This window comes from Crassostrea angulata, chromosome 3 (genome assembly GCF_025612915.1).
Source record: "Crassostrea angulata isolate pt1a10 chromosome 3, ASM2561291v2, whole genome shotgun sequence".
In the NCBI taxonomy this organism is placed as follows: Eukaryota; Metazoa; Mollusca; class Bivalvia; order Ostreida; family Ostreidae; genus Magallana; species Magallana angulata.
Window position 1 is genome coordinate 53,298,294 of NC_069113.1, and position 24,794 is coordinate 53,323,087.

The 24,794-nt window shown below is 36.5% G+C and overlaps 4 protein-coding genes across 4 annotated transcripts; 1 reads left to right on the plus strand and 3 right to left on the minus strand.

Annotated features, from left to right (window-relative positions):
• Positions 1-607: 607 nt before the first annotated feature.
• On the minus strand, positions 608-3,268 carry LOC128178662 (uncharacterized). Its single transcript, XM_052845930.1, has one exon. It carries the CDS (start codon positions 3,125-3,127, stop codon positions 1,061-1,063), a length of 2,067 nt encoding a protein of 688 aa, XP_052701890.1. The 5' UTR covers positions 3,128-3,268; the 3' UTR covers positions 608-1,060.
• Positions 3,269-4,940: 1,672 nt separating this feature from the next.
• LOC128178677 (protein fem-1 homolog B-like) lies at positions 4,941-8,698 on the plus strand. Its single transcript, XM_052845948.1, is given in 4 exon segments — positions 4,941-5,048; positions 7,164-7,274; positions 7,787-8,431; positions 8,434-8,698. Coding segments are annotated over 3 exon segments (876 nt in total). The 5' UTR covers positions 4,941-5,048; positions 7,164-7,213; the 3' UTR covers positions 8,604-8,698.
• A 35-nt stretch (positions 8,699-8,733) lies between these two features.
• Positions 8,734-18,677, minus strand: LOC128178664 (ATP-dependent Clp protease ATP-binding subunit ClpX-like). The gene is made up of 10 exons (XM_052845932.1): positions 18,272-18,677; positions 16,490-16,723; positions 16,214-16,341; positions 15,479-15,635; positions 14,564-14,725; positions 13,175-13,339; positions 11,194-11,468; positions 10,510-10,788; positions 9,919-10,011; positions 8,734-9,558 (listed from the first exon to the last, which is right to left on the minus strand). The coding sequence occupies exons 1-10, from the start codon at positions 18,354-18,356 to the stop codon at positions 9,391-9,393; spliced, it is 1,746 nt and encodes a 581-aa protein (XP_052701892.1). The 5' UTR covers positions 18,357-18,677; the 3' UTR covers positions 8,734-9,390.
• Positions 18,678-19,096: 419 nt separating this feature from the next.
• LOC128178669 (probable ATP-dependent RNA helicase DDX49) lies at positions 19,097-24,640 on the minus strand. Its single transcript, XM_052845937.1, has 12 exons — positions 24,433-24,640; positions 23,348-23,471; positions 23,056-23,141; positions 22,846-22,967; positions 22,429-22,607; positions 22,121-22,261; positions 21,835-21,987; positions 21,509-21,606; positions 21,044-21,118; positions 20,582-20,670; positions 20,352-20,423; positions 19,097-19,869 (listed from the first exon to the last, which is right to left on the minus strand). Exons 1-12 carry the CDS (start codon positions 24,587-24,589, stop codon positions 19,771-19,773), a joined length of 1,395 nt encoding a protein of 464 aa, XP_052701897.1. The 5' UTR covers positions 24,590-24,640; the 3' UTR covers positions 19,097-19,770.
• Between the last annotated feature and the right edge of the window lie 154 nt (positions 24,641-24,794).

A 24,794-nucleotide genomic window follows, 5' to 3' on the forward strand; every position in this document is an offset into this window, starting at 1 on the left:
TTTTTATGAGATTTTGACCCTTTCATATTTTGCTAATTTTTCGTGATTTTTCAGCTTTTTAGACCTCCCCCAGCTAATTCCCTGCAGAGGGTTGACCTTCCGTACCGCGTGCATGTTGTTCTATCACATGTCACAAACTTACCGGTGTATAGTTTTCAATGTCCCATCCACCTACTTTTCGTGTTATTTTACCTCCCGTCTGTAACTTGCAATTTCACTGTGTAAAGTCAGCACAACAGTCATAGCCGCAGGTTTCGCATTTTACTTCTGATTCTCATGTACCTAACATAAGGGGCCTACATATTGCATATCAATTTCAACAAGAGACACCCCTCTAACTAATGATAATCATTAAAAATCATTTCATGAATTCTAGCGACACTCATAAGCCTTCAAGTACAGCAACTCTCAATTTTACAAAAATATTGACGGGTACTTTATTCGAAACTGTCCCTTGCTACCTTAACTTACTTGATGTCTTCAAATAAATACTTATTGACTCTAATGCTGTTTATATCAAAACTTTTTGCGTTTTAGTAAGGGAGAAAAATGTGTAAAGCGATAAAAACGTATTGGTTTGTTGGTAATTCTAACATAAGAATACAAATGAACTTAGTTCGGTTTATGTTAACTTGATATACCCCATGTATAAATTGAAATGAAAATAAATAAACATCACAAACACATAAACAAGTCCTGTCTGCATGGTTTTTATGCATGTTGATTCTCTAAATTACTGAGAAAAACCTGTTTCTTCAAAATGAGAGCAAGTTATTCAATATTTGCAAATCAGTCCAATGCTCTTTAATTGAAATGTATTTGTAAGAATATTGACGAAATTGCTTTGAAAATATCAGTTGAACAGTAAATATTATCTACACAAAAGACTCGGAAATAGCACATCAGAGCAAAACGTAACAAATCTGAGTAAAAAGTGCTACAAATTCGAACACAGAGGCAAGAAAAGCAAAACGCAAAAAATGTCAGATCGATTGCAGCAAAAAATAAATATTTTGATTGTATCACATATATTAAGTAAAAAGTAGTCCCTGCATCGTCATCATAGGTACACAAAATATTCATACTCCCACATATCCTCGGAGTACTCCGACTTGATACAGTCGCTCAGGTTGTATTCCGTGAGTCGGCTGTCCAGGAAATGCAGCATCTTACTGACCATATCATCGCTACTGTCCGCCAACAAATTCTCCTGTCTCCCCGGAAACAAGAACTTCACGTGTTTCAAAAAGTCAGACTCGTCCGCCAGATGTGGGTTATTGATGTAGAAGTTGGGGAGGCGGCCATTTTGGAGAGCTCTCTTCAGAAAGTGAACGGCGTCGGAGACCCGGGCCGAGATTTGGTCCATGGTCCACTGCTCGGCTCTACTCTCCACCAGCATATAACTGACTACAGTCTCTATCATGTAGGAGGACACCTCACCTCGGCTCAGTAAAGTCTTTCTGGACTGCGGTGCAAACAGAAACTTCAGAATCTGGATGACTGTCTTATGACAGCCAAGGACTCCGCTATAAGCACATTTCTGGTCCATCTTGCTAAAAAAGAAATGCTCTAACTCCCCAAATGACATGCTCCAGTATAAGTCATGTGATGTGGCTTGCAGTGGCTGAGTGGCGTAGCGATCTCGAGGCGCCACCTTGCGTTTAACGTCAACGTTTGACCACGTGGGAACGGCGTACAGGTTGACTGGGTCTATCGACTTGTTAGTGCTCAGCAGCAGGGAGGGGATGAGTTGGACTCTGATGTCGGAGCAATGGAAACCTACCACATTTCTAGTGTCCAGCGACAAGTAAAGCCCCGGAGAGGAGGCTCTTTGTATTCTGAACGGCAAACGGTCAATCATAGGCCTGCCCTCTTTGTACAGTTTCTGAAGAGCAATTTCGGTCAATTCACAGGCGGCGTTTAGAAATTCTTGTGGAGAAATGCATTTCTTGTCTTTGTACGTTTTTAGGAGTTTGGATGGAACCTCATGGTTTTCGTTGTCAATGGCAATTATTACAAGTTTTCCCGGCGGAATGTCAGAGTTGGTTCTATTGTTGATGGCAGACGACAGCACAATGTCTGAGCACTGGAACAGGAAAGAAACGTCACTTTGGTTCGCGGTGCCAACTTTCGTTCCTTTCCGCACACTTCCGGTTGGAGAATACGAGACGTACCTAAGACCATGGTAAGGACTCATTGTTTTAAGAACTTTGTCCAAAAGGTGCACGGTGTAGTTCACAATGAAATTTGACAGGGTCAACTGTTCAAAGTTTACGGTACAGGTACTAGTGCAAAATTCATATAACCTTTTGTTGTCTCCTTGTAGAGATTGTGCGAGAGACTCGGGTTGGAGCGTGTGTGTACAGACATTGTTGTAGATTACATGTTGCTGGAACTCTCTCAGAGCAAAAGTTTCAGTGGAATCTTCAGCCGTGTCACGCGAACTTCGTAAAGGGGAACTACTACGTCTCCCCGTAGTCCTTAGGACTGGGCGCCGGGGCAGACGGACAGATGACGTCACAGTGCTGTGCAGGGGTCCGTCAGACTGACCGGAGTTTTTCTCTATCAGCAGTTTGTCAAGTTCCTGGAACAGGCAGTCAACTGTCCTCTTCAAGAACGAAGGAAGATCACAACCGGTGACGAGGGTGTTATGACTGGGGTGGTACTGGACGTTGTACAATTGAACGTTACCGGGCTGTGTCTCAGATGTCTGAGCCGTGCCGACGATGACAGTTTGATCCTCTGTAGATGGTTCATCGTGTGTATCGGCTTTCTCAGTTTTTACAACTTTCCTATCACAGAAATCCAATATTTTGGCTATTATCATCGGTGTCACTAGTGTTGTCAGTACAACCAACACGAAACAGAGAGCCAGTCCACTATGAATATCAATTTGGCCATCATAGTCACTGATCGAAGTACAGCCGCTGGGTGGTGTGGCACTGTTCCGAGTCTCCGAATACAGAACGTTTTTCCTTACCCATGACGAGAATTCAGCTCCTAGTCTGCTCCATTCGGACACAGTGGGCGGACTTCTTTCATTAGGTTCCTCGATGTAGCATTCTGATAAATCAAGCTTTACGTTCAGTCTGTAAAATCGAGTGTCATTGAATACATTCACGGCCATTTTTAGCGCACGGTTTCATTGTTCTGACAAATAGAAAGTACAACTTACAAAATGAAAGTTACGTTATGAAGAGGAGTTGTCTTCCTTAGAACCGACGTTGTGATATTTTTGTATTTGTACCGAAAAACTAAAAGAAAAAAAAGACACATACACAGAATAAAAAAAAAACACCCAGACGGAACGACCTGACACTCAGGTCGTCGATCCGATTTCTTTTAGACGCACCTGAAAGCCCCCCCCCCCCCCCCCCCCCGGATTAGGATTTTCATGATTTGGGGAAAAAATGTTATGGCCGGAAAGAATTTTTGTTTTGGAAGTATAGGTTTACTCCCCCCCCCCCCCCCCCCCTCCCCGGATTAGGATTTTCATGATTTTGATTTGGGGAATTAGGTTTTTTTCTCTCAATATTTCTGAGGATCAGTCTAGCTTCCCCCCCCCCCCCCCACTTTCAATTTGCTTCCGACGCCAGTGCATAAGGTAATATTAGGAGAGTTTTATAGTTTTTTAGGTGAAAACTATAGTTGACGGATCGTTAATTATAGTTAACGGATGGTAAACTATAGTTTGCGGTTCGTAAACTATAGTTGCCTAATTTATCAAATGTGAATTTGGCGTGCCATAGATTTTCAAACATGTATGCGGGGTATGCTTCAAGATAAGAATACCGCAAGTGTCATACAGTGCACTACTCAGGAATCTGGTTCAGTATTACATGTACTATGTAATTGTTGTTTTACACTTCTAGATGATCGCGTTATATAAATTAAGTTCTATATGGTTTACAGATGTGAAATATAGATTACTATAACTACACATAATGTAGATTTGCCCTTAAACTACGGTTAAAGCAATATGAGCTGTATTTTTTTTAGAATTTTATTTTGCTGCAAAAACCTGCTAGTACAGTATAATAAGTCTGCTTATGACTTAAACTTTTATGATAAATAAGATTTGAAAAAATCATTAATTTTTGTCAAAGGAGCCGAAATATTTCTCTTCTAAGGAATATATAGCAAATCAATTTTTGTACAGGATGACAATAATTCAATTTTGCTCCAAATAAGGCTTCTTAACGGCTTTTTCCTCAAAAATATGGCTAACAGAAATTTAAAAACCATGATGTTTTTGTCATTTCAGTAGAAAAGAACATTTAAGTAAAAAAAAATTCAACATGAAAATGCAGCTCATATTGCTTCAACAATCGATTAACATAGTTTATCGACATTAAAACTTAAACTACGTTTAGCTCATTCTTGTGAATTTGGCGTATTGCTATGATCTATATATAAACACACGTGTATAAAATCTAGAGTAAGAGATATCAACTGACCTCATAAGGTTTGAGGTTATGTTATTAGTTGAGATAACGGAAAATCGGTCGGGGCGTCCGAAGACCCAATTTTGTGAAGTTTCAGATCAAAAAACCCCTCCCCCTCTTTCTCCCTTCCTCAAAGTTTTCGTCATGGGTCTTTGTTTACATCGCAAATGTTGCATGGGCAGTTAGTTAGAGATATTAATAAACTCATGCATATTTTAGTTCTGACATCGTCAACTTTTTCAGAGAGAGAGAGAGAGAGTACTTTTTATTTATTTAATCTCAGTACTGTTTAATTGTGAACGGAATGAATCAGTAAAAAATAAATCAGCTTCATGGTCATTATCAGATGGGTGGGTGGGTAACTACATATATATATATATCTATATATGTATGCATACATACATAATATATACATTAAACAAATAAGTTTGTCTAGTCTATAATCCAAAAACCCCTCACCAATGACTCACACGGCCTAGTTTGTACGTGATGCTGACCCATTTTCTGTAGTGCCGTCATAGATAGTGAGATATATCGTTCATCGGTCATAGAGAGAGGGGGACTAGAGAAAGTGACCCTACCAACATACAGCGATGCAGACAGGTACTATAGTATTACATATGTACAATAGTCATATATATTTAAGTTAACATGGACATAGTGGCGTTTTTCTTAAATTTATTTATGTTCTTTTTCATTTACTTATGACATGTATAACTAAAATTATTTCAGATAGATTATTTTTTTACATTGATATTTTTTGGTGAGTAACAAAGTATATGACGGACAAAGTACAGATCTTCACTGTGTTCCTGTAATTTCTTTCTCGCGCAGTCATTAAACTTTATTTTTATATCATTGTTCTTGAGGCGCTCCACATCTAGTCTTGGTTGCTCGTTCTAGATCTTGTTGTACTGAGGCATAGCCTAATGCGTGTGCTCACTAAGCAGGGGTCACTTTTGGTATACATACTTGGTTTTGGAACACTATTAAATTAGATAACGTATTCTGGCTGGTGGTCTGGTCGTCTCTTATTTCTATTTTATCTTGTGGACGGCGCGTGCATCTGGATGTGCATGGATTGAATGTTGACGACTGCACACACGTCCAGTTACGTAACATTGTTTACACTTGTTATGCGTTATGGTTTTTGTTGTCGTTTTTTTTTTTGTTTTTAGAAAATCCTTTTTTCTAAACCCATTTTATAGCCATTATACCGACGGTTCAATTTACAGTTTTCATAAAAGTTTTAATGTATGTTTTATGTGTACAAACTTAAGACTTTTAATGTTAATTCATATTTAATCCTGTCGCTGACTGAACCGGGGGGCTAGAGGGGGCTTAGCCCCCCCCCCCCCCCCCCCACTTTTTTCGCAAATTTATACTTAACCATTAGAAACATAGCATGATGGAGGGTTCAGCCCCCCCCCCCCCACTTTTTCTCGCAGGAAAGATTATTGTTCCTAAATTTACCTTGAAAGATTGAGGTTGGATTCAGAAGCATACTTGCCCCCCTCCCCCACGGATTAGGAATTTCATGATTTTGGGGGAAAAAATTGGGTAAGTATGTTTTTTTTTCTTTTGGAAGTATAGGTATAATCCCCCCCCCCCCCCCCCCCCCCCCCGGATGAGGATTTCCTTGATTTTGGGAATTACTTTTTTCTCAATATTTCTGAGGATTGGTCTAGCCCCCCCACTTTCAATTTGCTTCCGACGCCAGTGACGTGTTAGAATGCACTTGCCGTGGGTGTGCACAAAGTGCACGAAAATTTTTTGCTATATATATAAACTACATCTACATGTACAAATATGTTTTGTTATAGGCCTGTATTATAATCAATACAGTAATCTTTTTAAAGGTATACAAATTTACGAATTATTTTTTCATAAGGGTATAAAGTACAAAAATACGTTGTATTGGCATTAATACACACGACACTAAGGACAGTATGGACAAGAATTGAATTACATGTTTGACAGGCACAAAGCATCAAATGGAGGGGGGGGGGGGGGCTGGCCCCCACTTTTTTGCAGAGTGAAGATTTTTCTTGAATTTACATACAAGAAATTGAATTAACATGGCGTTGGCCCCCTCGCTTTTATGGGTCCATGTAAAAAATTGAATTGAAAATAAGGAAATAAGCAGTGAAATTGAATTTAAAGAGGTATACCCCCCCCCCCCCCCAAACGGATTAGGATTTCCGAGACTGGGCCCCCACTTTCAAAAACGATGCTACGTGCCTGTTTGAGCAATGAAATAGGGGTATATAGTGTAAATGGGTGGGTATGGGATAGCCTTGTCATATGATTTAGGGATTTGGGGACCGTGGATACCACCATAAAATGTGATATATCACATGAAATGGGCTGGAAATATACAGGTTAAATAGGCGAAAAAATGTTCAATTTTAGGAAAAAAAACATATATTTTCAAAATGTTAATTCAGTAAATACACTGTACGAACAACCACTGTGCTATGACGACATACAAATAAATTGGTCGATGCAAACAATTTAACGAAACATTCTTGTGACGTGTCAACAGTCTTCAAAAGTATACACCTAGATGAAGTGAGGTACCTTAAATAAGATACCATTGTAATAAAAAAACCCCACAACTTAAGTACATTAAGCCCTAAACAGCCGTTTTCTGGATCAGTAAAGACGCAATCAGGCGTGACCAAACAATGTAAACAGTCGGTGCTTTGATTTTTAAAGGAAACACATGGTGTAACGGGTAAACACGCGGAAACAGAGAGAGAGGGGTCATGTACTGGCTCAACGTTGTAAACGGTCAGCTGTGCCCCGACCGCTTCACCAGGCAGTACGGTAAGTGACGGCTATCCCGCCCATAGGTACCGAGTCCCACCCCCGGGGCCCATCAAAGTACATATGTTGACGGTCTCAGGTCATTTACGTCTAGAGGTTTCTTTGTGTGTTTTTTAAGGACATAAAACAAAGTACAGTGAACTCTAGTTTTTGAATCACGTAATCCCTTGTTTAGAGTTATTGGAAATTTAACAAAATTTAAAGTTTAACTACGGGGTAAAGAGACTTATGAATAGATCTATATTTTCTCAGAGAGGAAAATATTTAAAGACTGGTGTTTTAAAAGTGAAATTTTATACAAAAAAAGATCATGCACGTTATGTAATTTGAGTCGCTTCCATTCTGTTTTAAGAATTAGTGTTTCACATTGCTAAGGTGTGCACTGGCTGACAATATCTGCTGACGTCGAGTACAAATATACTGATGAATCATAACTCGAAATATCTAGTAGGTTCCACCGTTAGGTTATTTAAAGTAACTTACAAAATACTTATATTTTTCTATATTTTTAGCAAGAAGACAAGACCCCCATTCCCTCATCTTTGAAGCCATACTCTATGGAAACAAGAGCGAAGTCCAACAGTTGATATCCGCCGGGGTGGACAAAAATGTTGTCACACATCGACACGTACGCTGGGAGGGCGCGAGTGCGCTTGGCGCAGCAGCTTACGAGGGTCAAATGGAAATAGTTAGATATCTAGTAGACATCGGAACATCAGTGAATTTCTGTGACCCCTGCCAAAAACGGACGCCGCTACACTGGGCGTGTCTTGGCAACCAGTATCAGGCGGCCGCTTATCTCGTCACGCGCGGTGCTGACGTCAATCACAGAGACTTGGAGCAGACGACACCACTTCTTCGCGCTGTTTTAGGAAAGAACGTTGATTTGGTGAGATATTTGATTGAGAATGGCGCCGATGTCCGTCACACGGACGTATTGGGCTGTTCTATCCTCCACTACGCCTGCATTCACGCCGACAACACCCTGATCAGCGCCGCCATCAAAGCAGGCTGCATCTCCAACAATATAGCCTTGATTGGAAAAGGCACGCCGCTACAGACACTAGCTACACAAAACGACACGGGAAGTGTTCGTCTGTTGCTGGAGGCAGGGTATGACCTCCAGAATGACCGTCCCTGGGTGAAGTCACTCCCTCCCTCGTGTTCAAACCCGTCATTGCAATGTGTGGTAAAATTCAACAGTCAACCAATGAGTTTAAAAATACTATGCAGAAAAACTATAAGGAAAGCAATGGGAGGAGTAAAACTGGAACAGAGATTGAACAAAATTCCATGCCCAAACTTGATTCACCATTACCTTACGCTTGATGGTCTTTGATTTGACCAGTTTTTGTTTCAAAGTTCCTTGTTTTCCATGCTTGTTTTGAACCTTTTTATGAGTAAAAAATTTAAAGAAAACAAAATGAAGCTCTCATTTCTAAAAAAAAAATCTTACAGATTACTTTCAAATTATCTTTATTATCAGAAAATGCATATAACAAGAAAATCATGCCATTTCTGAGGGTTGCAGTACAATGCACTGATCAATTTAAAAACTGTGAATCAAGATCTCAAATTCAGTTAATATATGCAGTAGTTACCTGTTAATGCAAATTTTCCATTTAAATTCATATCTAGCAGATCTATTCTATTTTGATTGGGTTTCAAATATGCATCATAGCTCAAGGTAACAATATTGGAATACACAGAAAACTCGGTGAAGTGATGTTTACATTTGACACTTGTCACAGCTCAGTGGTTTCCTTTATCCAGGAGTTGCTTCAGAATATAACTAAGTTGAATATCATATTGAAGATAAATTCACAAATTAAAATTCTCTCTCTCACCCCCTCTCTCTCTCCATCCATTCAAACAAACCTCTCTCTCTCCCTCCTTTCTTTCTCTCTCACGTACTGTACAGAATGTCTCCATAGATGTAAGTGACATTTTTTCTGATAAATAAAACATCACAAACAATTAGGAGTCTGGATTCTCACCAAAACCAACACACACAGTATCTCAATAACTTGACCGGTCTCTTTCACAGATAGACTCCCTTCATCACATGATCACTCACTGGAATATCTGAACAAATCCCCACTAACATCTTTCCTCCTCACGCTAATCCGCTGGCCTGAATGGGTCGTTTGACAGGTTCGTCAATATTTTCACGTCGTATATATGTGGGAGGTTCTTTCTTGTTGACTGTGTCAGCAGTAATGATGACTTTCTCCACGTCAGGCATACTGGGAACCTCGTACATGGGCGTCAGTAGAACCTCCTCCTGTATCAAATACAGTAAACAGAGGGTATAATATGATGTAAGGTGACCCTATGGATTTTCAATTATCTAGGGGTCTTAAGAGGGGTCAATGGTAGTGGCCATTTTTAGACTGTATTGATCTCTAGGTAAAAATATAGGAAAATGTCTAAATTAAATAGTTCAAACATTGATTATTACTTTACTAATATATGTAATAATAAATAAATAAATAAATAATAGTTTAAAGCTTAACATATCGTGTCTTAAAATTTTAGCTGGCTCTGACGGTTAAATTGTTGACCATCCAGTCTCTTTAAATATACTTACAAATATATGAGCACTTTTGTTTATCAAAATGATAAAATATATGATTTTGTTTACCAGTATATGGTGAATTCCTCTTGCCCCCGTCTTTTTCTTGATGGCTTTCTGTGCAATTGCCCTTAAGGCACTGTCTGTGAATATCAGCTGACACTGCAAAAATTATTGACACATTGTAAACATACTCTATGGCAAGTTTTTTTTTAATAACGGCTATTAGTAACTGATGTTCAAGGTCAAACAGAGGGTTGAGGTTAAGATCTAATACAGCTGAATTGCTCTTACTCATACATATCTTTTTATGAAGTTTAATGAAAATATTATCCTTAAGCAGATATATTTATAGAAAAAAAAATGTTCCTTTTGCAAAATAAAAGGGTTGGACAAAGATGTTGTTTTGTTGACCAAATACAGTAAACCCAATGACCTAGACCTTTTCTTTCTACTTTAAATTAATCATGGTAATATTAAATTGTCAAAGTCAAATTTAGGCATTATGACAGCGAAACAAAAGGCTCCGAGATAGCATTGGAGGATGCATTTATATACACTACCATTGAGATTATTTTAGAAATACAAAAAATGTAGATGCCAAGAGCTGTAGTTGAACTTGTTGATAGAAATAAGCTCAGAAACAGAAAGATTCCATACCTCGTCATAGGCCAGCAGGAACTCCTTCTGGGCTATCAGGGAGTTCTTGGTTTCTGTTAGGATTTTCACTAGGTGGTCCTCATTAAGACTGTGTAGGGGTACCACTATGTGGAACCGCCCCACAAACTCGGGGATCAGTCCAAACTTCACTACGTCTTCCGTCTCCACCTGACCCAGGAGTCGGTCATACTTGAGGTTTAACTGTTCTATGTCTGACAGAGTTCTCTCCTCTTCCTCATGTAGGATAGCTTTGTCATTGTGAACACCGAAACCAAAGTTCTGCAAAAACAAGTACATAGAATGTAGTCTGTCATGTAATAAACACAATTTGAAATTAAAATTACCTCATAATGAGAAGGAAAAGTGGCATATTTATCTTAATTTAAACAATATTTTATAATGCAATATATCACATAAACAGATGCGATGGCAGGCATTGCTTTATATAAATCCTCTCCATATATTTATCTTAGTTCTACTTCATCTAAATTTCTTTTGCAATTTGGTTGTCTATTAAAATCATTCAAGAATTATTAGGATTATGCAAGATATATGACATATATATAATCAAACGTAAAGTAACAGTTATCTAAACTGCAATGTCAATCATATGTGTGTGTTTATTTTACCCCTACCAAGAGAGACAAAAAGCTCTGTGTAGACATGTTTGACCATCTACTGTACCTTTAGATTAGTTCTGCCTTGTATGAGATCGGTGATTCCTGTAAATGCCCCAGATGCTATAAATAAAATATTGGTGGTATCCACTTGATATGTGGTTTCATGAGCGTTTCGTTTCCCCATTTTTTCCGTCACATTGACAACGTTGGATTCTAAGAGTTTAAGGAATGCCTGCTGAACCCCTTCACCTCCCACGTCACGGGAAGAGTTCACTCCCCTTGAGGAATTCCCTGGTACAATACTTCGGATTTTATCCACCTCATCCAGATATACAATACCTGTAGAAGTTATAATAAAAAATATATTAAAACTGGCTCATTTAAAAGAACAATTTTACATAAAAAACCTAATAACTAGAGGTACTGTGAGCAAGCTCACAATTGATACCCCCCGCTAAGAAAAAATCACAACTCATGGTTTTTTTCTATTATAGAAATATTGGATGAATCTATTTCAACATCCATATTCTATAAACAACAACTGCTCTATTTTTTAAAACTGTTAATGCTTATATGAGTACACAAACCAATTTGTATTCTTTAAATTCCATTTCAGTTCAAGTTAACTGTTAATGCATGAGGACATTTGATTTGCATCCTCATGTTTACAAACATGACTCGAATCAAACGAAATTCCACATGTCAAGCAGCCACTTAATATAAACATTTTGAATTATTGGTATACTGAGCCCGATTTTTTTTTAAACAATGACCTTGAACTTCCTCAATTGACCTTTGGTCAAGGTCATGACACACTCTCAGGTTATAAGCATTCTAGATGTGAATTAAGAACTTCCAATACTTGTCCATTAGAAAGATATGGACTGGACACGAGTTTTACACTTTTCTGCAAGTGACCTTGGCCTTGCCAAAATGACCTTGGGTGAAGGTCATGACACATCCTTAGGTCATAAGCAATCTTCCAATGTTTCCAATGTTTCTCCATAAGAAAGATATGGACCAGACAAGAACTTTGCATTTTTTCTGCCATTGACCTTGACCTTGACCAAATGACCTTGGGTCAAGGTCATGACACACCCTTAGGTCATAAGCAATCTTTGTGTGAAGTAAGAACTTCTAATGTTTCTCCATAAAAAAGATATGGACTGGACACGAATTTTGCACTTTTTCTGTCAGTGACCTTGACCTTGCCCAAATGACCTTGAGTTAAGGTCATGACACACCCTTAGGTCATAAGCAATCTTTGTGTGAAGTAAAAACTTCCAATGTTTCTCTATAAGAAAGATATTGACCGGACACGAATTTTGCACTTTTTCTGTTGGTGACCTTGACCTTGTCCGAATGACCTTGGTTCAAGGTCATGACACACCCTTAGTTCATAAGCAATCTTTGTGTATAGTAAGAACTTCTAATGTTTCTCCATAAGAAAGATATGGACCAGACACGAATTTTGCACTTTTTCTGCCAGTGACCTTGACCGAATGACCTTGGTTCAAGGTCAAGACACACCCTTAGGTCATAAGCAATCTTTGTGTGAAGTAAGAACTTCTAATGTTTCTCCATAAGAAAGATATGGACCGGACACAAATCGAACAGACAGACGGACGGACTGACAACGGACAGACGGACAGACGGACAAGGTGATTCCTATATACCCCCCCAAACTTCGTTTGCGGGGGGTATAATTATCATAAAGATATTTGCATTTAATTTTCATATTTTATATAAATAGATTTTCATATTTTATATAAATTGCTTGAAAGAATTTAGATGTTAAATTAATTCTTAGTATCATTTTGGAAATGTCTCATTGATTTTTTTATAGTCATCATATGTACGTGTAACTCTTTCTTCAATATGTTCAAACACAATTTTTGGACTACGATATTTCACCACATGAAATAACCTAAAGTCCACTTCTTGATTTATAACCCTAATTTACAGCAAATAAAATGACACACTTTGTTTGATAAAAAAATCCTGTAAGTGCTCCTTTGGTGAACAACATAAGATATGATTCTCACCTTGTTGACACTTGTCCACATCAAACTCGGCATTCTCCAGGAGTCTGTAGATAACGGACTCTACATCCTCACCCACATAACCAGCAGCCGTGATCGACGTACAGTCACACATCGCAAACGGAACATCCAGACACTCCGCCAGCCGCTTCACCATCAACGTCTTCCCTGAAAATCAGACAAATTGTCCATTATTTCACTGTTATTGAAATTTTTAAATTTTTTGAAAAAACAAAAAGTTGATGCAAAAATTTATATTACTTTATCACATAGATGATAGGAGCATATAAATAAAAAGTAGCTTATAAGAAAAGTTTGTTAAATGTACTTTAAACTGTACATATACCATGTACATTTCAGTGGTAATAAACATAAAGGAATGTCTTTGAATTCTTAAGAAAAAATTAGAGATCAGATACAGTACTGATATACATTAATTGAATGGATTCAATGTTCAATACCATAGTTTTATATCTACAACTATTCTAAAGAAGTCTTTTTTTTTTTTTTTACATGAAACATACATGTTAACCTCCAGTGATGAAAAATAGGTAGATTTTGTACCGAAAAGCGGTAGCATTTCGCACAGCCTTTTTCGCATATATTTCAAAGCATAGATTTTTATGTACTACATATGAAGTAAGGGTTTTTGATGAGTAATTAAAATATCAACTAAAATATACGACTTTTGAAAATCAAATTTTGTGATATTAACATATGCAATAAAAATGTTTGCATGCATTTACCATCATACTGATTACAGGGATAAAATATTTGAGTGCAAAGACATTGACAATTGCCTTCGTTCAAGAATAAGGTTAAGTTGCCAAAATTTAAAATATAAGAGAATTAAGAACTTGTAGGAAGTTCTTAGACTATATTCTTTTTCAATATCAAAACGATGTTTACATGCTTTAACTGAGAGTCAAGTTTACTGTTATGGCCAAGTTGAAAGATATATTCGGTCATCATTAAAGCCAGTGTGGAATTGTAAAGCTTCTTTTTCTTTGCGATGATTATATTGACATGTCTTGTAACTAATGTTATCATGGGAAGTGACTTCTTTCATCGTTCAATGTAAAACACATGCTTGAAAACTTGTCAATCACCCGAAAAAGCGTTTGTGTGCCTCCGATTCAAAGTCACACGCTAATTTCAAACCCGACAAGATTTTTTGACCACAATGGCTTCCAAAATGGCCATCTATCAAAACAATGTACATATTTTGAAGAAAAGTGGTAGATTTTTTAATAAAACCAATAGGCTTGAGACAAAGCTAAAAAGCGTTAGGCTTCCGCGTAAATCGGTGAGTTTACATGTATGCATGAAATATCCTAGTACAACTTTAATTATTCTAAACATTAAAATTTCCTGAGCTCTTGGTTGAGTTACCTGATCCAGTGGGTCCCAGTAACAACACATTGCTTTTCTGTAGGGTGATCTTTTTAGGGTCTGTGTCGGGGGACATCATTGGGGGGTCATTTTCCTCCTGGTGGTGAGTGTTGAACCCCAGGGAGCTGGAGGCATGGCCCCTGATGGCTGCTTCCAGGGATTCTGATAAACCAACCATTGATTTTCAATGTTCATTATAAATCTAGTATTTCACAAAATTTAAATAGGTAAAAACAAGTTTTATAAAAGAAATGTTTGTAAAACATTTGAGCCGGGGCCTAGCACCAGTTGAAATTTGAGGAGAGAAGTATACCAAACAAATCTATATCAAGAGAGGTCATCCATTTGCCATTGTAAACAATTCATTGTCTTTTGATGTGAGTCATCCACTGGTTTTAGTGCTGTTTGTTTTTTTTCAAGTTATAAAGCATAGGTCTTAAACAGCAAATAGATACTACAGTACTGTATACAGGGAAATATTTACCCCCATTTTATTTCTACCACATTTGCCCTTTTTGTCAGCGGGTGATGTTTTAAGACTGGACAAATTCATGAATTTTTAAAAATAAGTGTTAATTTAAAATAAATGTACATGTAATAGTATCTACAGTAAAACACGGTTATAACGAACTGCCAGGGACGGGCGATTTTGCCTTGTTATAAGCGTAATTCGTTATATCCGTCAAGTCTACAACATGTAATATAGTCATGGGGAATGAAAATCACTTCGCTGTAAGCGTCAATTCATTATAAACGTGTTCGCTATAACCGTGTTTTACTGTATATCTAACAGTGTCTGAGGGAATTCAAAATGGGATGATCCCATTTGCAGGTGAAGAAGAGGGAAAAAAAACAGTGCAAAATAACCCTCTAAACAGTTTGAATACCAACATAATATTCAATGTCATTGATTACCTGCGAAGAGATTCTCCCCTAGTCTGGTCTTGGTTTGACCGGACTGAGAGCTGGTTCTGCACCACCGCACTCTCTTGTAGTGGTTGTAGGCGGCCACTGCCAGACTTTTCTTGGCCAGCTCCTGACCAATCACGTGCTCGTCCAGGAACCGGTGAATCTAAAGGGGAGAGAGCAATTACTATAAATAAATTTACCATAATAATATTAAGATATTCAATAACCTATAAATCTGTGGAGTAAAAGAGAGTTAAAACCATTCTAGTACTATGAACAATGTACCATCATACTGGTATCACATGTATTAAGATACTCTAAGACCTGGGAATCTGAGGAGGGGGGAAAGACATTCTTTTACTTTGAATCAATATACTGGTACCATCATACATATATTATTGATATACTCCAAAACCTGTAAATCTGAGGGGAAAGAGAGTGGGGTCTGAGGGGAAAGAGAGTGGGGAAACATTACCTTATTATAAACAAATGTACCATCATCATATCAAGATACTTAAGAAGAACACTTGTAATATAAGCTAATGAATATGAGATATTCATAAAAAGTTTTAAGTTTTAAGTATGAAGAAAGAGGCTTATTTTAAAGAGCAGCTTATTATTGATAGATGGTTTATTTTCAAGTTTTAGATTAAAATATATCTTTTAGACATTGAGCAGTATAATATTACACTGTATATATACTGACGACCTACATGAATACTTCATGTGGTGTGTAAGTACCTCCTTTGGGGTGGGGATATACCCTGTGTCCTCCTCTTCTGTTTCAGCGACCTCCGGGTCGGCTTGATCCTCCGAAACCATCAACATCTGCTTACAATTATCACATTTGACGAACCCATTGATCATCACTTGAAATGAAAAGAATATGATTTAATATAGAAAATGATAATCAAACATTTGTTTTTAAAGAGGCAATTAACATGAAATCAATGAAGTTCATATTGAATAATGACCAGTTACTGGCCGTTAGTGCATTCATATATCTAACAGATTTACCCTTGGAGTCAATTTGAAGTGCCTCGCCACAGTTCGAGCAGGGTCTGACCCTTTTTTCTTCTCCCCCGTAGCTGCTGGGTCCCTGACCCGACGCCCCACCCTCCCCTCCAGTTCCATCATCACCGCTGCCATCTTTAGACTGGAGAGATGCAGCCACATGAAAAGTTCTTTGTTGTTCTTGACATTGCCTTGGTTGAATCAAAACCTTGTTTTTATACTGTGCTGCTACACCATCTACAAAGAATGATTTAAAGAATTTGTTTTTAATATGCCACATTTTATAATGTTCTGTGCTTTAAATTTGCTGTCTAGATTATATCACACTGTTTATCACATCATAATAGCTCCATTTTTTCAGTTTTCCTATACCATATAACATATTGTCTAATAAAATATCAAGTTACATAAAGTAGGATCTTGTTCTACTTAGATCCTTAAGACAGGTCTGAACTTCTGAAGCTAGCAGCCTCACTTAGAGCACTTGACTTATGATTCAGAACTAGGGTCCTTATATTTGTATTTTTTAACATATTCATTGATATGGGGAAAAAATAAACATGTAATTGGCAATTGTTGTGATATTAAAAAAAACCCAAACTATTATGGGATATTTATGTATAGTGAAGGGGTTACCAGTGAAGGGCATCTAGGTTTTTTAAAGTTGTCTAAAGAACATACAAGTCAAAAAATAAACCTGCTTTAATTTGCCCCAACTTCCATTTTTTGTCACTGTTTATTGGCAATAAAGACGATACACTAGCTATTGTCCAAATGATCAATAATAAGTGTTTTACTGCAACAAAGAACATTTTCTATTGTTATACTTTCATGTTAAATACTGAAATCTGATTGGTTAAGATGCAGTTCATAATCCGTTCTATTACCCTCAGTGTTAGCAATGCACTTAGCAACGGGTAACATTACACAAATTGTTACATGCTCGAAAATTATGCACGTACAGTTCGCTGTAGAATTCACGTTGTTCCTATATAAAAGCAGAAGACATTCAGTATAACAAAATAAATAGTGCCTGTTTGGGAGGATAACAGTTGGTTGACAATGGTTTTCTCGGGGTGTCAATTTCAACTGTTACCCTCCCTAACAGGCACTATTTATATAATGTATACCTTCAACCGATAACTGTGAGGACAATCAATTGCAGTTTAATAGAATTGACTCTTATAAGTTTTATTGCATCTACAAACATTTCCACTACACATATTACACTACAAAACAATGTTATGCAAGCATATAAACTATTAATGATGTTGACAGTTTACAAGTATAAACATATTGCAATATATTGTCATCATGATCATATGTTATTTATAAACTTTTTCACATTATGGCCTTTTTAAATTTACCATTACTTCACTTCAAATAATTTTTAGTGCATAAATATTGAACAATTTAACAAAATGTGATGCAAGGATAACCACTCTTATACAGAAGATAAATATAGTTTGTTGTGAAGTTTTAGTGTACAGCCAATTGAATGCCATTTTTCACAAAGCATATCGATTTGTCAAGAAAGGAACAGAACAACAACCATTGTGAAACAGTTCTTTTCCAAACCATGATGTAATGTAAACATGGTAAATATAGAACATACTAATTATATAAGTTTGTGTAAAGTTGAATATCTAAATAATAAATAAAGTTGTCAAAGATTTTGTCAATACAAGACTTTTTTCAAAGTTTTAACTGCTTTTGTAGCTTTGATAACATTACTTTGTTCCGTGGGGATATAATTGTGTAATTAAAACGTAAATAATGACCTACTTGTGACTGAGGCCAGGCATCTACAGGACTTCCCAGAAAGGGCTCGAACACTACTTCTGACCCCACATCTTAATGCCAGCGACATAATTTAACACAAAACAATGTATAGTTTTAACATCTAGGGGTTCCTGTTTCGTCCAAACCGATCCAGTCAATTATACAACTAGGCTACTGCAATCATGTACGACGAACGTGTCATCTATGCTGGTTCTTCAACTCTTAAACAATACACGACAGGCCCAAACGACTATAACTATATAAATAAATATGCAACTATCTTAAATGCAGAATTGTTCTTAACCCTTTCATCAAAAACAAAATATAAACAATAAATGTCAAGGCCTATTCCTTATTGGCATTGACGGTGACCGAGTTTTGCCAAGCTCTTCTTAATCATGATCAAGTACACGCTTGAAATCACACTATTTCCGATCCCGATCGTAAACAATTGTCCTGCAAATAGGGCAGTACTAAACAATTTCGAACGTGAAGTAAAACTGTTGAATAAAATTAAGATGTTCTGAGTAAAAATTTTCCGAATTTTACTGTAAATAATTAATGATTTGTAATTGATACAAAAAGTTAAAAAATTAATCATTATAATTATTCTCACTTATTTTTATTTTAGATACTTGTTAAACTATTTCAAAGTTATAGATATTGATATCAACTTCAATTTTAGCATATATGTCCATATATGTCTTATTCAACAAAGTTCTTTTGTAAAAGTAAACAATTATTTGGTAATAAATTATTGTTTCTGTTATAGTTCTGTACTCTTGGTTATAAAAGAAGTGCAGGGTATCTATAAAATCATAATAACACTGCAAGTCAAATTTATATTTGGGAAAAGATTCTTGAACAGATAAAAATAAACAACAAATTATATTACAAATGTATTTACATACAAATGCACACCAATAATAAAGACCATCTTATTCCTCCTAAAATACATATACAATACATGTAAACCATGTACATGTAACTGATGTATTCAATATACAGTAAAACATGTTTATAGCGAACACACTTATAACGAATTGATGCTTATAGCGAAGTGGTTTTCATTCATCTTGGGATTTAAACATATTGTGAAGCTAACGTATATAATGAATTACATACATAACAAAGCAAATTCGCCGGTCCATGGCACATAAGGGTGTTTTACTGCATCCTCATTTACATGTTGATTACAAACTTGAAAATAAATTTACCTCATATCCAAAGTTATTTTAATATTTTTAATATTCTACTCAATAGTTTCTGTTCATTTATACAGATTCTCAGTATCTTATAGTCATACCATGCTCTGGAATTTTAAAAAATTTTCTATACAGTCACACAACGTATGGATCTGCAATGTGTACTTATACAAATATTTTTTCTCAAGAAATTGCCAGTCACTGTGTGCTAACAATCAACAGATGAGATGAGTCCATAGTTGCCAGGAATTGGGGAGCTGATATTGCACTGGTCACTGAAGCCTTCATATGAGGGCATCAGGTTTTAGATTTGGGTTTTTGTGTCCTTTTGTTTTTCTTTTCCTGGTTTTTCTCTCTGACATATTTCTGTTTCTTTCTGGCTTCCTCGTCGGGGTCCTATCAATGATGCATAAATTATATAAAATTTAAACCATAGATAAATTATATGTATAACAGTTATACATGTAAAAAATAAAAACGTATATTCAATACAGGTGTATCACTAGTATATACATGTCCTGAATTTATATCCATCGCATGCACATCACTAGCATCAAGAGCCTGGCCAGTTATACATGTATACAAGTTATACGAGTATTCAATACATGTGTATTACAAATGTACTAATATACAGTATATATTATATACAATTCATGGGTATTACTAGCATACATGTATTAAAGTAAACCATGCACAGCTGATTGTAATTACATCTTCTGAACCCTCCTACCCCACCTCATAAAAAGCTTTTGTTCATAGGTCAATTATGGTAATACATGTATTAACATAGAGTTCCATACCACTCAAACTTGTGTAGGTAAAGAACTGTTTTATTGACCATTTTCCAGCAACAGACATTGAATCAAACAGATGTGTACCTTTCCTTCCATCAACAATTTCTTCCTTTTGTTGATCTCTTTCTGGACTCCGAAGTCACGTTCATCAAGTCTCTGAAAAATAAATCAAAAATCATTTACTACTATCGTAAAGTTTCATAAAATTTACATTAAAGAGGCACATACCTTCAAGGACCAGAAAAAATCCCCTTTCCTCCAAAGTCAAAGAATCCCTATATTAATCCCATTTCTTGCACACAAATACTACTTACAATTTCTGCCTCTCTTTTAGCAGTTGCTACTTCAACCAGTATTTTCATTACATCTTTTTCTTTTGTGTCATATTCTTCCATCTTGGAATCTAAATTATGAAGATAAGTCAATGTACAGCAATAGATCTAATAATTGTTCATGAATTTCTGATATGATACAATATTGACATCAAAGAGCTGGAAGCCATATATCCAAACCAAAAACCAACTATAAAAACAATCCTAACAAACATACTGTATAGAGGGAAAAATTCGCCCCCGTTTTATTTTCGCCCCTTTTGCCCTCGTTGTCAGAGGGCGAATTTAAAACTGGGCAAACTCCACATTACAAATAATATCTCTGTTAACACAACTGCATCTGGGCAATTTCAAGACAGGGCAAAACTGTTTGCAATTGTAAAAGGGCGAAAATTACACGGGGTGAAAATAACCCTGTACACCGTGTATTAAACTGACACTTACTAACAAACTCCTCAATGGCATGTACGAGGCGAACATCAAACTGAGTAACCAAAGTTATAGCAGTTCCACAGCGACCTAAAAACAAAAATTTCATTCATAAATTCAGCTCTGTTTAGTACCTAGTTTTTCATCAACTGATTTTGAAGTACACAATAAGACTAAAAGTCATTGTATAATACACCCTGTTACGGTTAATGTCTTATGTCAAACACAGCTTCATGAACATAGGGTATACATGTATGTTCTAATACAATCTGAAGGAAATTTAGTATTTCAGATAATGATGTAAATATTTCATATATACCTATGTGTTATAAATGTAAGCTACATGTAGATATTAGAGATGAGCATCATCTCTTTGATATTTTAGTGTTGTTTCCTTATCTGGGTCAGAATGGCTCTCATATCGTGACCACCTTATGGACATGTGTTTCACTCATGCATCACATGTTTTACTGGACTTACCAGCTCTGGCTGTTCGTCCCACTCTGTGCACGTAGTCCTTGGGTTTGTTGGGAACATTGTGGTTGATAATTAAGTCTACTGTGGGAATGTCCAAACCTCTAGAAAAAAATATCCCCAAAATTATTCATCAAGTCATCATATCATTTAGCAAAGAATAAAACAGTGAGCTGATGTTTACAGCATATAGACAAGTCATACATGATCACAAGTACCATTCTGATTTTCATTTGGTTTTATGTGGTAATATATCTATATTTGGTAATAATATCTACATCACCCTTCTATAAGACTTGACATTTTACAGATACAATAAATGTGTGTGATACCTGCTGGCTACGTCAGTTGCTATCAGGATGTTGATTTGGTTGGATTTAAATTTGGCTAAAGCTGCTAACCTCTCCTTCTGACGAATCATGGAGTGTAGCACAACACATGGGAGTCCTAGCTGTGTGCAAACCATCCCTAAGATCTGTGTGTACCTACAACAGTTATTGTGGGGATGTTTTATTGTATTGTTATCTTACACCACTAGTAGAATCAATCAAACGTTTGCTTACTTTACAAATTGAGCATTGTCATTATGTTACTACTAATGAGTTTTTGATAACTTACTTGCATGTATTGGTGAAGATCATTATAGAACTTTTCTTGTTTATTTCTGTATATTTGTCTAGAATCTGCATAAGGTATGCATCCTTTATATCCGCTGGCATCAGAACATAATACTGCTTTAATCCCTCAACAGTTGCAACCCTTAAAGAAGGACAAGTAATATCATCATCTGTCTTGTTTTTTTTAAACAGGAAATAAACTGATGCATGTTATATCTATGAAATGAAGCGTAAATTTTACCCTAATGCAATGAAACACACAAATATCCTCATTTAAAAGAGAACAGGGGCAGGTAAAACTCTACATACTCAGACTTTTGCTGCCAGAAGAAAGGTTTATTCATGGCAACATCTTGTAAATCCTTTAGGTGCTTTGTCATTGTAGCACTGAACAGCAGCGTCTGTCGTTTCTTAGGGAGGACCTTAAATATGGTCTCCAGCTGCTCACCAAAGTCATCCTCGATCAGACGATCCGCTTCATCCAAAACCTTGATTAGAATACAAAAATATTTGAAACAAGACAAATATCTACACTGCTATTATTGGGATTTTATAAGAAATGATATAAATATAAGCTTACTGGTATATATCATATGATTTTACATACAAGTAACTTAAGGCAGTTTATGCTGTAGAAAAACTACTTCAGAAAATATGAACATTTGCTCTAAAAATGTTGTTAAATTGTATAAAATTGGAAAGAAAAGTAATTGTTGATCAACTTACAAGAAACTTGATTTTACGTAAGCTGAACGTATCGCAACTCTGCAAATGATCAGCGAGTCGTCCAGGGGTTGAGATTACAATGTGGGGTTTTACTTGAAGATCAATGCCCTGCTGCATCATATCTAAAAAGATGACAAATGTACATGTACCTACAATAACATAGCTCGTCAAACAAACACACCCTCCATTCTTATAATTTAATTTACTTACCTAATCCCCCTGTAATTACAGTGACTCTCACATTTATTGGTTTACCAAGAACATTAAACTGCTCTGCAATCTGAAAGGCCAGTTCTCTACAAAAGAAAAAAACTGACATATTTGGCAAGAAAAAAGTACAGTTTTGTTACCTATCTAATCTCGGCTATATTCACTGAGACTGAAATTTTTTTACTCTCTTCTGAAGACATCAGTCAAAATTTTTCAATTTCAACAAATTTCGCTGAAAATATTACAGGGTAGGTATGTTATTCTCAACACAGTTATACAATAGACAGTTTACCTTGTAGGAGTTAGAACCAGAGCAAATATGCCAAAGGGGTCCTCCGAGAGTTTCTGCAGAATGGGCAAGGCAAACGCTGCAGTCTTACCACTCCCTGTCTTAGCACATCCGATGCAGTCTTTTCCTAAAAAAGAAAAATGAGGTCAAGTCCGTTATCATTGACATTCTTTAGTGCTGACTGTAAAGAGTTGGGGTAAGATAGAAGTGCCAAACTCGGCTAAAATGCTAGATATAGTAAACACCTACAGCTAAATCATTATCATATACCACAGGCACCTGAATTTTTATCAATCAGTCGCTTAATAAGTCATTTATCGAAAAATTCTACCCCTACTATATATAAATACACAAGGTGTGCAACGCCATTTTGACCCCCTCGTCAATTCAGGCTTCGATTTGCCACATAAATCAGATATGCCTACCGGTTTGCGTGTAACATTGAGTTCAAATATGATATTTCTCACTATACGTTTCGTCCTTATGTTTAAATCCAACGCATTGATAATGCTATCAACTAAAATTCACGCAGACTTTGAATTTCGTCCCGAGGCTCGATAGCCATCAGCTGACGTCACGAAATTTCAACTCCGCGCTGAATGATCTAATACATAAAATTTTCAAAACAATAATTATAAATTTATTTCATTGACAAACTAAGATCAGAGGCACTAAAGAAACCAAAACACTGTGTTGTTTGTTATCCTCATTTTACTTAACATACGTTTTAAAAAGTTTATGTGTTAGATCATTCAGCGCGGAGTTGAAATTTCGTGACGTCAGCTGATGGCTATCGAGCCTCGGGACGAAATTCAAAGTCTGCGTGAATTTTAGTTGATAGCATTATCAATGCGTTGGATTTAAACATAAGGACGAAACGTATAGTGAGAAATATCATATTTGAACTCAATGTTACACGCAAACCGGTAGGCATATCTGATTTATGTGGCAAATCGAAGCCTGAATTGACGAGGGGGTCAAAATGGCGTTGCACACCTTGTGTATTTATATATAGTAGGGGTAGAATTTTTCGATATATGACTTATTAAGCGACTGATTGATAAAATTTCAGGTGCCTGTGCATATACCTTCTAAAATTGGCGGGATACAATTGACTTGAATAGGAGTGGGCTGACGAAGGCCCATATTATGACACTGTGTCCATAGCCATTCGTTCAGTCCTAGTTTCTCAAAATGTTCTCCAGAACTCGGTTTCTGTTTACTTGATGATGATCCACTTGCCATGCTGACATATATTGTCAATGTAAATTATAAGCTTATTCTTAAGGTAATATTTTTTATTCGTTTTAAACGCAAGAGTGACCACGAAAATAAGAAGATAAAAGACAAAACCTTCACAAGTGATACAAATATCCGGGATTACTTCAATGAAACATCTCTACGTTTAAAAATTTGTTTTTGCTCTTGTTCTTGTTTAATGATGATATAC